Raw genomic sequence first — 15,778 nt, forward strand, 5'->3', positions numbered from 1 at the left:
CAATTTCAGTGTATTCATTCACAACTCCATTTAATCTTATTTAGAAAATCTCTAATTATTACATGGCACTGGAGAAATTTGTAAATCTTATAAAAAAAAAAATATTTGTAACTAATAAAAACTGTTTTAAAAGACCTTTAGAATTGTTCTTTCATTTTTTTTTTTTTTTATCTGAACATGACACTTGTTCTTGGAATCTGAACATGACACTAAGCAACAGAACATCAGTCTGTATTATACATTTGGTAAAAAGATTGAAAGTACACAAATCTCAGTGGTCTTCAGTGGGTTCATTCATTTTCATTTTCTCCACGTCTTCCTGCTTGCCATGTTTAATGAGATTTTTCCTATTCAATATGATAAAAACACATAATTGATTTGGTTAATGAACACAACTTCAACTTTCCTTGTATGTTTCCTTTTTAGTGTGTTTTTAACAGAGATTAAATGTACCTATATTGATCCCAATATTCAAGCTAATTCTCTAATAATAATTGAGTGGTTTGTGTTTTACATGCTTGAGTCTTCTATAGCTGCAAAACAAAATATAGGTTATGACTCACCCAGTACCCTCGACATCCTCTATAGTCTCTGGTAGACACCGGTCTCGTGTCTCAGGTAACTGCCAAGCCACCAGACAAGCGACGAATGCCACAGAACACAGGATGGTCTGAGAGAAGTGACCCCAGAAACTGTCCAGTAGCAGGACTAGAGGAGCCACAGACACACCCAGACGGGCCAGGAACGAGTTATAGCCCATCCCATTTTGCCTATAGGACCCAATCAAATAAATTCTTTATTTATATTCTATACATTGACATACATTTTGCACTTTGCGGTCAAAAGTTTGGAATAATATATATATATATATATTATGTTGTTTAAAGAAGTCTCTTATGCTCACCAAGGTTGCATTTATTTACTTAAAAATAAAAACAGTAATATTCTGAAATAGTATTACAATTTTAAAGAACTTTTTATATTTTAATACATTTAAAAATACAATTTGTCCCTGTGTTGGCAAAGCTGATTGTTTTTTTTTGTTTTGTTTTTTAGCATCATTAGAACATCACATGATCCTTCAGATTTTATTCTAATTTGCTGATTTGTTGCTCAAGAAACATTTCTTATTACTATCAATGTTGAAAACTGTTGTGCTGCTTAATATATTTTTTTTATACAGTACCATTTAAAAGTTTGGGGTAAGAAAGATAAAAAAAAAAAAAAAAGCTCTACTTTATTCAGTTCTGATCAAAAATGACAGTAAAGACATTTATAATGTTAAAAAAATTCTATTTCAAATAAATACTGTTCTTTTAAATTTTATTACAGAAATTAAGCAGTGAAAACTGTTTTCAACATTGTTGATAATAAGAACCATTATTAAAAGGTAAAAGGAGTATCATATAAACAATGCAAAATAAAGTAGTGCAGTTATATTTATATCAAATAATGCAAATATAATTAAATTTTAGCTAATAATAGCCTAATAATAATAGTAATATAACAATTAAGTAATTTAAAGATTTTAGTTTGAAGTGTAAAATACACATTAATCATATGTTCTGTTACCTGAGAACAGTGGGGTAAAGCTCCGAGCTGTATAATACAATTGTAGAAAAAGCAGCAACCGCGAAACCTTTACCCAGTACTGCCACCACAGTACGACCAATCCACTGATCTGAGTGTGAAAGAGATGAAATTGAGCACAGTGTGTGTGACTGAATAAACAAATGTAATCCCTCTAGTGGCTAGTTTCCCTAATGAGTTCAAGTTGTCCAGCGATTATGCCGTTTCTACAGTGTCCATTGAACAATTACAGTGTTTTCGTAGGCTATACAGTTATCTAATCGACTGAGCAGCATACCATGATTGGGATTTTTAAGTGACTGTCATTTAATCACATGTACACACTGTACAACCGACTGCTGAAATTGCTGATTTATTCAGGAACGAAACAAGGTAATGTCTTTATGAGAGAGGTTAATGTAAAGACGCTGATTCATATAGCGCCGTATATAGCGACATATAGTGTCGTTGCGCTTCGGGTGACCCGAGTTCAAATCCTGGCTCGTGGACCTTTCCCGATCCGTCCCCCGTCTCTCTCCCACCTTGCTTCCTGTCCATTCTATACTATCCTATTAAAAATAAAGGCAAAAATCACTGATTCATTCAGGAATAAAACACCACTACTCTGCTCGTACTTTGCAACGTTTTACTTTGGCTTTGTTTGGAACTGTTTTCGTTGGCAGAGCAAAAAAAACAAGGTAACTGTCAATATGGTGTCTAAAATGTAGGCCTAATGCAGACTTAACATCTTGTTTATTCATCTGTTGCATAAAAGCAGCCGTGCTGTTTTAGATATGCGAGAACAACAGGACTCTTGCTCGTGTGATATTGTGCAATCATGGGTTGGTTTTGCTAGTCTCACCTTTGGGTATGAATATGTTGATCATAAGACTGATTCCAGCCAATAGATGAGCTCCTGCTTCGGTTTTACGTCTGCCAATCTTCTCCAGCAGGTAATATACGATCAGTTTGGATGGAACCTCAATGGCTCCATACACAAACTGAGTGAGGTACATATTTAGTCCAAAGCCAGTGATGTTGAGGCTTATACCATAGGTTATAGTGGCAACACAAAACCTGCAAGAGGTGAAAAGTCATTAAAGATAATTTATTATTCAAACAATAAAGTATGTCCATTAGGGTGGCCCTTAAGTGTACGCATTTTTTTGTTTTTCATTTTTCTGCAGCCTGACCCTCCAGAGTTGTTCCATTTATGCTAAAAACACCCCAGAAAAAAAATGGGGCAGAAATATTAATATTTAGAGGTAGCTCAAGCACATGAAAGTTTGCTATTTTTGTAGGGAATTCTACAAGTCAGCAAAATTCTTCATTCTAAAACGTTTAGCATTGAGCATTGTATTCAATACTATACACAGTTTGCAGAATGCATCAAATCATGTAGCCTATTACTTGATCACAGTTCAATGTGAGTACAATATTAATTATTTAACCAAATAAATCTTACACAACATACATTTGACTATTGTAAGATAACTGATGATACGCATCTTTTCACAGTTTGCACAGGTCAAAGTCAATAGTTCAGAGTTTCTTAACACCAAGCATTTCTGTGAAAGTGGCTTCGTTAGCCCGTTGAGTCTTTGTTTGGCGATTCTTGTTCTTTTTCAACCCCTTCCAGTCACAAAATAATTGCTCGAGTTTTTTAACGGAGTCCTGTCGATGCTTGACCGGAATTCTTGCCCGGAACCAAAATTCTTCCACTCTCTGTATGGTATTGTTTGCTGCTGCTCGAATATCCTTTTTCAGAACATTGTGACGATGTAAAAAATGGCAGAGAACGATGGTCCCAGTGGGTAGTCCCTTCAATTCCTTCCACATGGCTAACAAGATAATCTTGCGAGCGCGTAGCAACTGTCCCTCCCGTCGCCATTGGGCTCTGTTGCTTGCGAAGTGCTGAAGTGCCGACGACCGCAAATCACAGCCAGTAATGACAAATACTTGAAATAAGTCACAAAAGTGGCAAAATAACACAATTTATGCTTCTGCAAGAAATCCATAGAATATCTTTTGTGCAAAATAGGTGTAAATTCAGAATTGCCATTAAATAAGCAAGTATGTAATTTAAATAGTTGAGATAAAATTAGGCAAGTGGTAATTATCACAAATTGAGCATAATAACTGATTATACAAAACTTCAACGTCATCGAGCCACCTCTAAATATTGTTCAAATGAGCTCATATTTTGCCTGAATAATTTTTTCATGTATTGGAACAACTTGAGGGGTTCAGACAATTATAAATCAAAACTTGAAAAATAAGGGCCACCTTAATGTCCATGTTCTCTAATCTAGTGCGGCTGAAGGCTAATAGAGTTCAACAGCCAGGTTCCAGAAGTAAAAATCCCATTCATTCTTTTTTTTTTTTTTTACAGGGAAATGGATTTTAAACAATTAGGCTACTTATCAACTGCTAAAGGGATAGTTCACCCAAAAATGAAAAGTATCCCATAATTTACTCACCCTCAAGCCATTCTAGGTGTAGGCCTATATGACTTTCTTCTTTCAGCCAAACACAATCGGAGTTATATTAAAAAGTGTTCTGGCTCTTCCAAGCTTTATAATGGGAGTGAATGGTACCTTAGATTTTGAAGCCCAAAAAAGCGCATCTATCCATCATAAAAGTAATCCATATGGCTCCATGGGTGTTAATAAAGGCCTTCTGAAGCGAAGCAATGCATTTTTGTTAGAAAAAAATATATATTCATAACTGTATAAACTATAATCACTGGCTTCCAGTAACGGTCGTACGCAAGTCGAGTTCCAGGAGAAGAGTGACTTCTGACCCGACGCATGACGTAGGATGTAGGAGTAGCGTAAGCTTAGGTGAGAGTAGAAGCCTCTTGCGGTTCAAACAAATAGGGCTGGGTAACAAAAAACTCAAAACTGAGCTCAAGCTCCTCTTCTCTTATATCGAAATCATCCGATATTTCATTCTAATTCATGACCGGTGTTTTGATTTGCTCTATCCTCTGTGCTTCCGCATTCATCAATAAGTCACGCATCGGGTCAGAGGTCACTCTTCCTCCGGATCTAGACAATTTTTACACTGTCTTGAACCTTTTTGTCCAATTTTCAAATACTTTTCCCCCCTTAAAATCAATGTTTTTAATGTTGTGATTCACCTCTTAGCTGGTTGGTTTGGTACGTCTCTTATAGGCCTACCTCTTTAATGAAAACGTAAAAAAAAAAAAAAAACTGAATGCGAAAAATACTTCCAGAACCAAGACTGCTGAAAAAGTGGGCGGGCACTACTGCACTCTATAAAGTTAGCACATGCTCATTAGAGGATTCACTAGGCTTTATGTCGAACGTCACATGCGCAAACAGGAAAACAAATCTCATCGCATCAGCTTGTCTGAGAAAGTGTTAACGGCGGATTCTATGGGCTTTTAAGGTAATCAGCTAACCTAGTTATTTTCATTGTTGGTGTTTTCTTCAATTTTAATATCCGAATTTTAGTGAGAAGAAGAAATATATGTATATATGTGTATATATATATATATATATATATATATATATATATATATATATAACATTTAGATATCAATCTGCATATGGGATGGACATCTGTTATGCTCATCTTTGCTCACTTATTTGAAGGCATTTTAAGTAAAACAGCTCTCTATATTTAATAAAGCACACAAACGAATGGAAGCAATGCAATCTGATTTACAGAATACGGAAGTTTGTTGTGCATAACCAGTTACACACCAAATGGTTCCTGTGAGCATAGCCAGTCTCCTCATCTTAGGGGTTCTGACAAGGTCCAGGTACGAATAATTTTTCTTTCCTTGATCTGTTACTATGATAGAGAGATCCTATAGAAGAAAGACAGAGCTATCGTTAGCCTACTGACAGACAGTTGTTTTAAAGTGACCATTTGTCAATCCAGCATTTACTGTAAAATCGAAAATATATATTTTCTCTCACCTCAGGTTTGATTCTTGAGATAACTTCCTCCTTGCGATTCATGACAGCACATTTATGAAGATAAAAATGAGCTCTCTCTGCCTTCCCATTGGCTATCAGCCACCGAGCCGACTCTGGAACCCACCTAGATAAGAAACATTTACTCTATAAAACATGGGGGTCGTTCAGACGGAATGCATTTTTGCATTACAATCCTCTGCTTTTTCATAGTTTTCTAAGTAAACATGCACTATACTAGACAGACGTGTTTGACACGGCATTCTAAAAACATGGCACTCAAGTTAAATGTTCATCTTTTAAAAAACAATGCTGCGTCCGAAAGCCCAAACTAAGTAGGTACTGCATTTGATTTGAAATGTACTTAGCAAACGTTAAAAAAGTGTGTTCTATAGGATGAATGTGTGTAGTAGGAATGAAATTCAGATGTGAAATTAATGTGATCTATGGCGTGAGTTGCATTGCTTCACTGCCATTCATAAATCACCCCCGTGGCCTCATGGGATTGAAAAGTCTCCAGTGGCATGCGCACTTCAGAATCCGGGTACTTGGACAGGGCATGTCTTTAGGGCTGTACTGACTAATTTGTGCTTTAAATTAGACAGAAAGAATATGTAAGGCCCATTACCACCAGAGGACTGTGCACAGTAGTAAAGGTGAAGTGACGGCCACTGTCAGCCATCTCCAGTCTCTGATACAGAACGCAATAAGAGACAATGAGGTGCTCCCAAAAGCCCATGCCATACTGTCAATTATACATACTAGTCTCCTGTGCTGAATGTCCACCCACTCCACATCTGGAGAAAGACACATATATACGATAAGGCCCTTTTCCTTTGTTTTATATTCACTTTCAATCATAATCTGAGGCATTGAGACTGAGAGAGAGAGGTTCTTACTGAGTACGGATGAGACGATAACAATGCCAGTGATGGTGAATCCACTAAAGAATCTCAGCACTGCAAACATGATGAAGGAGGAAGAAAAGATGCTGGCCAATGCAAAAGCCATTCCTGATATATACGACACCAGCAGCATTGGCTTACGCCCAAATCTACATGCCAAACAGAGTATGTTTTTTTATACAGAACATTTCATGCTTTTGGCTGTGTTCATAAAATGTACATAATTTATTATAATACACAGGTCTATTTTTAATGAAACATCACCTGTCACTCATGCCTCCATAAAAAGCTGCTCCAAACATCACTCCAACGAAGAAGATGGTGGCCACAGCTTTATTCAGACCTCTGTTATCACATACTAGATCCCACTGTGAAATGAAGAGAGATGGGGAAATTACTATTCTTAAACAGTAACTGTCGTGATGAACTGCTTCATGAACTAAAAGACTTTCAAAACTAGATGTAGATGTGCATGAACCTGCAACCATTCATTTGTCAAATTACCCCTCAAGTTCCCCAACTAACAGATTCATTTATTTATTTATTGGTTGGATGTCAAGGGCAGGGGAAAACTTTTTATTTATTTATTGTATTGCACATGCAGAATTCCTAGCCAATAATTACCTACTACTGACTTGCTTGAGTTAATTTTATGTTAAATTTAAATAGATTTTGCTCAATTTAGAATGTATTTGAGTAGAGTTTATAGTGTATTTTAATAGTAAGACAATTTCTCTCTCTTCACAGCATTCATACAATAAATATTGGTTTGTAAATAATTAGCATACAACATTTACAGTTTTTATTTTATTTTTTTATTCTTCCACACTAAAAGTGGTCACTCATAGATATCTTCAGACCAAGTCTGCAAAACTGCTAGCACATTTTATGGTTTACACTCAGTTTGCAATTGTAAAAAATTTTTGTGTGTGTGTGTGTGTGTGTGTGCAAAATGCTAAACACAGTTCTCTACATTAGACACATTATTCTAAACTAACAGCTCTTGTGTTTCATTACCCCCCTTGCATTTCTGTTTAAAGCAAATATGCTTAATTTGATCACTTAGAAATTAAAACAAAATGTTTTACCTTTGCATTTCTGTTTATTTTGTAAATATGTACTGGATATGCATACAAGTCAAGCCACCTATGTTTCTATACAATACATATTGTTTAAAAAGTAACACTGCAGTAAAAAATTCTGCTGTAAAGTAGCTCTAACAAGCCAAAAGTGTCATCATATACAGCTCAGTGTTGATTCAGTTCAGTTCAATAACTGTAAAGTTCATCAATTGTGCATGCATACTGTATATACAGTGTATTTGTGCACATACATGTACGTGTAAGTGCTATGACAAACTCATGCACACTGAACAAGCAAAAGACACGAGTGTTTTACATTTTTCACATCTGCGTAGTTTGGCGTGTATGTGGCTAATCATTTAATGGTTTGTGTGTAGAGTTACTACACACACAAAAAAACAAACATTTTTTAAAAGCGTTAAAACAGTTATGTATTAATTGTTTGCTTCTGCAAGAGATGTGTAATGTTTTGCATGCTGTGTGTGTTTTGTGTGTAGAGTTTAGAGAAAAGGAGCCCTAGTTTGAAAAATTCTGTAAGCAATTTTTTTTTTAAACTGCATTAACATTTGTTAATGTTAGAAAAAAAGGCAATCGTTCGTTGTTTGTTCATGTTACTTCACAGTGCATTAACTAATGTTAACAGATACCAATTTTCATTTAAAAAATGTATTGGTAAGTGTTTAAATTAACATCAGGTTATAAATGCTGTGAAAGTATTGTTCATTGTTAGTTAATGTAGTTAACTTTAATGTAAACATTATAAATGAAATGAAACATTTCATTACAAAATGAAACATTATAAAGTGTTACCCCTCAAATGATTTGAGTTAACTCGTTGGATTTGTCAGTATACAGGCACATCCTTGAGGTTGTGAAGTGCAGCACCTTCTTCATTGAAATCTCACCTGTGTGGCGAGAGTGCTGATGAATGTGCTGTTGTCATACTCCCATCCATTCTGACACTCCACTACAGGACGTTCTGTGCTGCTGGAGGAGTTTGCCAACAGATGGAACTGAGGATAAGAAAACATGAGACAAGAAGCAGGAGTCCCATCTTCCTGCGCTGGAATACTGGCAGCAAGTTTCTGCTCCCGACTCAAATTCCCAAAAATTCCCTCAGCATCCAGAGAACTAATGTCACAATGGTGAGACGGGATGGCGGCGATAAAGTTGCTTAGTAGAAAGTGGCACGGTATAGTGAATCGTCCTACAAAACTGATGCAAATAATCATCGTCTGGAACCTGCCGAAGCCATTGATCTCCGCAATTAGATCATCAAACTTCATGCTTTTTATTGATGCACAGAATTCCCTCTGTGTCTTCTTACAAAATGCTTGGTTTATGTGCTGAGCTTTTATCAAAGGTTGGTAACTGGAAGTCAGATGCAGCTTGTACTTTGGTCATTATTAAAACTGCTGTGGTTGTATGTCTGTGTTTGAAATGTGTGTGTGTCCATATCTTCATATGAGCTTTCATCCATAGTAGCTTGTGGTGAATGATTTGTAAGTTGTTGTTAAAGAGTGTTTCGCCATGTGTGCAGTTCACTTGGTTAATGTGTGTGGACATTGACACCTTTCCTTACCAATGATAGCCTACTGTATCTTGTCAGCAACTGGCATTCACACTAGCACAGTTTGGCTAGTATACATGATTGTTTTGTGCATGCATGAATCAATATGTCATAAACAATCTCAGTCTGTTTTTTTTAATCAATTTCCTCTTTGTAGGAAATGGAGTTTGCAGAAAAAAGGCAAACTTTGTCTCTGATTGTTATGATCTTCTCATATTACCTTTGCTATTATCCAACATGCTTATTGTGCAAAGAATTTGTGGTTCACAAAACTTCTGTATCAAGAGGATTAAATCAATGTTGCAGCCTTTAATTGGACATTTAACATTGTGTGTACTTACAGGAAAGAAATAGACTCAAAGAAATCAAACACTTCTATTAAAGGGGTCATATAATGCCATTTTTGTACAAGCTAATATGATTCTTTAGGGTCTAAATTAAAAGTTTGTAATATACTTTAATTAAAAATTCTCATTAGTATTGTAAGAAAACACTAATTTTACCTGGTCAAAAACAGCTCTGTTTTCAGCACGCCGTTTCAGTGCATGTGTCTTTAAATGATAATGAGCTTTGCTCACCCCACCCCTCTGTTCTGTGCGTACACCGTTTGTAACACAATAACCACGCGTTGTTCATTATAAACGTGGGATTATGAATTATATTGAGAACGCCGTACATAGAAAACATGCTGTAATGTACCCTGAGTGTAAACCTTAGATGCATTCATCCTGAAGCCTGCAGCAAGGTTTGCAAATTTCGCAAAGATTAATATAAATACTAATATAAAGGTTAATAAAACATTACACTCACATCTTCTGGAGGTTCAGCAGTAACACGTTGGTACCGATCCGTTTTTTCTCGTTTGTAAAGCTGTCTGGTGTGAAATGATTCGCGTAAACATGAAAGCACAGACAATCGTGGGGAATCCCCGTGAGGGAATCCCCGCGTCAATCCTTTGGGCATATCACTTAAAAAACAAAACTCAGCCACTGCATCTATAACGGCTCAGATTTAGGAACATCCAAATGACTGCTGTGTTCCTTATTACATCTAAGAACAGAACACCACAATCGCGTAGACGCCATTCTACTCCAGCATATCAACAATGGCGGACTACTATGATGACGGCTGTCACAGCTTGCTCAGGGCGGGTCTTGTGTTGAAGCACGGCTGTCAATCACAATCGCGGGAGGGGCGTACGATCTTATGACGTCACAATATCGAACGGCTTGATTTCATAGATGGTCAAACATATAAGGAGATTAAAACAAAACCACTGGATGGATTTTAATCATGATAGGATGGTTGTGTACAGGCACTGCCAACAGACATTTCAGTGCAATCAACTTGTAAAAGTGCATGTACCATTATATGACCCCTTTAATATTCTTCTCTATTGATAAATACTAACATTCTGCATTTTTTAAAATCTTATTGATAAGCACTAGGGCAGCGTTCCAGATTACTGGTTAACAGACAGTAATTCAAGCTTCAAGTTAACATGTCTTCCGCAATCATACCAGATAAAGCATTTTGATAAACTGTACTTATGAAGTTAGTAAACCAGTGCCAAGCCTTGATTTTATAAACCATGTTTCTATAGGCACCAATTATTTGTTGTCCTGTAGAAATTTACTAGTTCCTGCTTTGTGAAACCAATTTTTGCTGTTTTGATGTTGATGGATTAATTTATCAAAATAAAGGTGTGAGAATGACAGAGTAAAAAGCCTTTGAGCTATTTCTATGATATTCCCATATATGTGGAATAATGAGTATATATATGGGAATTCTGACTAAAACAGTAAACACAATGAGAAAAAATGCAACACCTCCCTTCACATTTCTCTTAAAATTGTTTAATTAAATGATACAGTAACACATAAATAGGAAATTTTATGGATCTATGGATGCTATAGTTATGTGTTCTGCAAAATTAAATCATCTTTCCATTTCACCCGACTGCCTTCTTTTTCCTCCATTTTTCGATCTTGTAGTGGTGAGCCATCAGTGCCCTTCCTGAGATGAGAAGCAAATGTTAAATCTTAAGGGTTCAGTTTCATGGAAACACAATACATAGACTAAATAGTTTTTCCACATAACCTTGCCTGATTCCCTCAACATCCTCTATAGTCTCCGGCAGACACCTGCCTCGTGTCTCTGGGAGCTGATAAGCCACGAAAGCAGCAGAGAGTGCAATGGAAGACAAGATGACTTGAGAGAAATGGCTCCATATATCATCCGATAGCAAGATCAGAGGAGCCACAGACACACCGAGACGTGCCACGAAGGAATTATAGCCCATCCCATTTTGCCTACGGGCAGCGCGACATTTCAATAAATACATAAATAATTAGTTGCTGATGCTGAATATAGTTTTACTTACATACAACTGAGCATGAAGTTAGTTTTCCTACCTTAAAACAGTGGGGTAAAGCTCAGAACTGTATAAAATAACTGTACCAAAAGACGTGGCGGAGCAGCCTTTTCCCAGCACGGCTATTACCGTACGAACCACTGTCTTATCTGAATGGCAAGAGAAATCATTGTTGCACTGGATCTTTTCACCAAACCTACATTGTCATTTCATTCTTCATGTCAAAAAGTCAATAAGTTGTAAGTCTCTCACCTTTGGGTATGAATATGTTAATCACGAGGCTGATTCCAACCAATAGCAAGGATCCAGCTTGAGTTATGTGTCTTCCAAACTTATCTAGCAGATAATAGATGCTCGATTTGGCAGGAATCTCAATTGCACCATACACAAACTGAGTGAGGTACATATTTAGTCCAAAGCTTGAAATGTTAAAACTAATTCCATAGGCAACAGTGGCGACAGAAAACCTGGCAGTTAGAAAGCAGAAGGAATGTGCAAAATTAGATTAATCTGAACACCCTTTCACTGATGCCACTGTGGTGTGTGTTTGTGATTGTGATTTGACACACCAGGTGATTCCTGTGAGCAAAGCCAGTCTCCTCATCTTAGGAGTCTTGATCAGATCCAGGTATGAATACTTCCTGTTTCCTCTTCCAGTAACTATGATTTTAGCCAACTCCTAGACAGAGAGAGAAAAACAAAGATGTTCAGATTCTATGTAAGCAAACTATGCTAAAGTAAAAGCAAGAAAACAAACCCTATTAACACCATTGTAAACAATGTGTTATTTTTATTTTTTTTAGAAATGACAGACTCTCTGATGATGTATGCTGGACTTCTCCAATTATTTCATAAGCTTAAACCTGCCCCTTTCGACTGCAAACTCGCATTCAGATCTAATTCCATCTAATCAACAACCTACTCTACATTTTTTCCTTTTTCAATGTTCTGTTTCACTGCTTTAAAGACAAACATAAATAGTGATGAAAGCCAAAATATTAAATGTCACAGATGTATATTTACTGAGTAAGAACAAACATTATGTTCAGATATTCCTCTTTAAAAGAAAAAAAGTATCAGCTGTATGGAAAGTAACCCACGTTTGGTTTTTGACCACTGAAAGTGTGTACAATTTACCAATTTACTCATGGAGCCGCATTAAGATCTCCAAATCTCTGGGATTGAACCATTGGGGGCCTTTAAAATGAAGATACTAAAAGGAATTTGGCTCCAAATCTCAGGTGAAAATATTTGTCATTTTGACCCCCTTCTACAAAATAGTGGATTACTCAGTACATCTGTGACTTTTAATATTTTGGCTTTCATTACTATTTATGTTGGTCTTTCTACAGAACATTTTTTAATAAAATAAAAAATTTGCGCCGAGAAAGTTTCTGAAATGTGGTTGATTTTACTCGGAATGACCCTGTACTGTACCATTCATTGCTAGTAAAAGATGTTGCTGATATTTTTACTGACATTTTAGATTTCTCTCTGGAATCTCTTACCTCAGGTTTTATCCTAGCAGTGGCTTCTTTTTTACGATTCATGACAGCACATTTATGAAGATAATTATAAGCTTTATCTGCCTTCCCATTAGCAATCAGCCACCGAGCCGACTCTGGAATCCACCTATAACATTATTCACATTTATGATTATTTCATGTTGAGAATGTACTGCTTTTATTTTGATCTCCAAGCGACTTTCTTGGAAAAGGCATATTTAATGTACCAAATGACTTAGAGATATTTTAAGACATCTACTTAGTATCGGTTTATTTATACTCACCACCAAGTGATTATGGCAATAATGGTGGGCAATGAGATGGAAACTGTCAGCCATCTCCAGTCTCGAATAAAGTATGCAATCAGTGAAAAGCTCATGAAGGCAAATGTCCAAGACAGGCTGTCAATCACCCCTACAAGCTTTCTGTGCTCAATGCTCACCCACTCCACATCTGATAAAGAATGAATGAACAAAAGAACCAACATCACTTACAATGACACGTCTTCATTTTAGAAACACTACTGTGTGCTGTTTTAAAAGCACAACAAAAACAAAACTAAAATAGAAAGGTTCTCCTCACTGAGTACGGTGGAGATGATGACACTGCCAGTGATGGTGAATCCAGTGAAGAATCTCAGCACTGCAAACATGGTGAAGGAGGAAGAAAAAGCACTACACAATCCAAAACCCATTCCTGATATATGCGACACCAGCAACATCGGCTTACGCCCATACCTGTGTAGAATAAGACATGTATCCATTTAGAAACACTCCAGTCCTAGTACAAACACATCAAGGGTCACCAAAATGCACCCAAAAATGTCAGCATTTACTGTCAGAATTTACTCATCATGTCGTTTCCCAACCTGTATGACTTTCTTTGGAACTTTTGGAATATTTTTGTGGATTTTATTTTTGACCATATAATGGAAATGAATGGTTACTAGAACTGTCTGTGTTCCACAGAAAAAACTCATATAGGTCTGGACCGTCATAAGTAAATTATGACAGAATTTTCATTTTATGGTTAACTATGCCTTTAAGAAATGTATTGAGCTCATTTTGAGATGGTAAAAACACATATCAATGTTTAGTTGCACTAACATTGCACTCAGGCTCCCGTAAGCAGCTGCTCCAAACATGACCCCAATGAAGAAGATGGTGGTTGTCAATCTGCTCAGTGCTCTGTTGTCACACACTAAATCCCACTGAACAGAAAAAGAGAGAAAGAGGCCACAACTAGAATAGAGTACAATAAATCAGCGATACATAAAAAGCAAGAGACTACCTGTGTGGCGAGAGTGCTGATGAATGTGCTGTTGTCATACTCCCATCCATTCTGACACTCCACTACAGGAAGTTCTGTGCTGCTGGAGGAGTTCATCAGCAGGTGGAACTGAGGATACGAGAACATGTGACAGGAAGCAGGAGTCCCATCCTCCTGTGCAGGAATACTGACAGTCAGTCTCTCTTCTCGACTCAGATTCCCAAGGATCCCGTCAGCATCCAGAGAGCCGATATCGCAGTGATGAGACGGGATGACAGCAATGAAGTTGCCTAACAGGAAATGACACGCTAGACTGAATCGACCAAAGAAGTTGATGATCAGGACCATCTTCTGAAACCTTCCGAATCCATTAATTTCTGAGAGAAGATCTTCAAACTTCATCTTTGTGCTCTGTTGTGCTTGACCTGGTTGTGGATCTGTCTCACCTGGACGTTGAGTTCATACCCCACAATCATAACACTCTAAGGGAAGAAAATGGTTAACAGGGGGGATGTCTAAAGCTCTGTGGAACATTTGTAAAAATTAAACCCTTTGGTTGAAACTTTACATTATGGTAATTTTATAAAAGAAGTTAATTCTTGCTTTGTCATTCTGAGTTCATGCTAACTTTGTACTCAGACACATTAACTGCTTCTTTCAAATTCTTAGGCAGCCAAAGTCTGTTCACTTTGATTCTCTAAACTGACAAATTGTTTAGCATGAATTTTGTCATTAATTTTATTCAGCAATATTGCATTAAATTGATCAAAAGGCATCTATATTACAAGGTATTTATTTTGGATTTCTATTCCAAATAAATGCTGTTCTTTCCACAAAATCTTAATATAATAACAGCACAACTGTTTTCAACATTGATAAGAAATGTTGAGCACCAAATTAGTATTTTAGGACATTTTCTGAAGGATCATGTGACTTGAGTAGGGTATAAATTATATTTGAAAATTTACTAAAATAAAAAAGTTATTTAAAATTTTTATATTTACTAATAGTGACCCTGGACCACAAAACCAGTCACATGGGTCACATTTTTTAAAATTGAGATTTGTACATCATATGGAAGCTGAATAAATACACTTTTCATTGATGTATTGTTTGTGTAGGATAGGACAATATTTGGCCGACATACAACTATTTGAAAATCTGGAATCTGCGGGTGCAAAAAAATGCCTTTAAAGTTGTCCATTTATGTTCGCGATTGTGCTGCATTCACTCCCAAAAATAAATGTTTTATACATTTACGGTAGGAAATTTACTAAATATCTTCATGGAACATGATGACCTAATGATGACCTAAGAAAACCTAATGATTTTTGTCATAAAAGAAAAATCAATAATGTACAACAATATGAGGTTTTATTTAACAAAGTTCGGGAGGAGCAGGTTCAGATAATTAACCAAATTATGCACAGCTGGAGATTAATCAGTAATCAACTCAATGACAGAGTATAAATTCACAGCAGACCTATCTCTGTTCATTGAAAGTTTGTCAGCATCCCTCCTCCACCCCATCTCCTCACTTCCAGTTCCATCTACACT

General features: G+C 36.5%; 2 protein-coding genes across 2 annotated transcripts; both read right to left on the bottom strand.

The window, feature by feature from the left end:
• Positions 1 to 74: 74 nt before the first annotated feature.
• slc22a7b.3 (solute carrier family 22 member 7b, tandem duplicate 3) lies at positions 75 to 8,789 on the bottom strand (the record flags this gene model as incomplete). The annotated part of the gene is made up of 10 exons (XM_084393656.1): positions 75 to 347; positions 564 to 770; positions 1,573 to 1,681; positions 2,432 to 2,646; positions 5,301 to 5,407; positions 5,520 to 5,643; positions 6,145 to 6,313; positions 6,416 to 6,570; positions 6,686 to 6,789; positions 8,409 to 8,789. 10 exons carry the CDS (start codon positions 8,787 to 8,789, stop codon positions 272 to 274), a joined length of 1,647 nt encoding a protein of 548 aa, XP_084249782.1. The 3' UTR covers positions 75 to 271.
• Positions 8,790 to 10,945: 2,156 nt separating this feature from the next.
• LOC311281027 (solute carrier family 22 member 7) lies at positions 10,946 to 14,623 on the bottom strand (the record flags this gene model as incomplete). The annotated part of the gene is made up of 10 exons (XM_084393655.1): positions 10,946 to 11,089; positions 11,179 to 11,385; positions 11,488 to 11,596; positions 11,700 to 11,914; positions 12,017 to 12,126; positions 12,956 to 13,079; positions 13,237 to 13,405; positions 13,535 to 13,689; positions 14,059 to 14,162; positions 14,243 to 14,623. The coding sequence occupies 10 exons, from the start codon at positions 14,621 to 14,623 to the stop codon at positions 10,990 to 10,992; spliced, it is 1,674 nt and encodes a 557-aa protein (XP_084249781.1). The 3' UTR covers positions 10,946 to 10,989.
• Positions 14,624 to 15,778: the final 1,155 nt, after the last annotated feature.

Source organism: Rutilus rutilus, assembly GCF_951802725.1.
Source record: "Rutilus rutilus genome assembly, chromosome: 21".
Lineage (NCBI taxonomy): Eukaryota > Metazoa > Chordata > Actinopteri > Cypriniformes > Leuciscidae > Rutilus > Rutilus rutilus.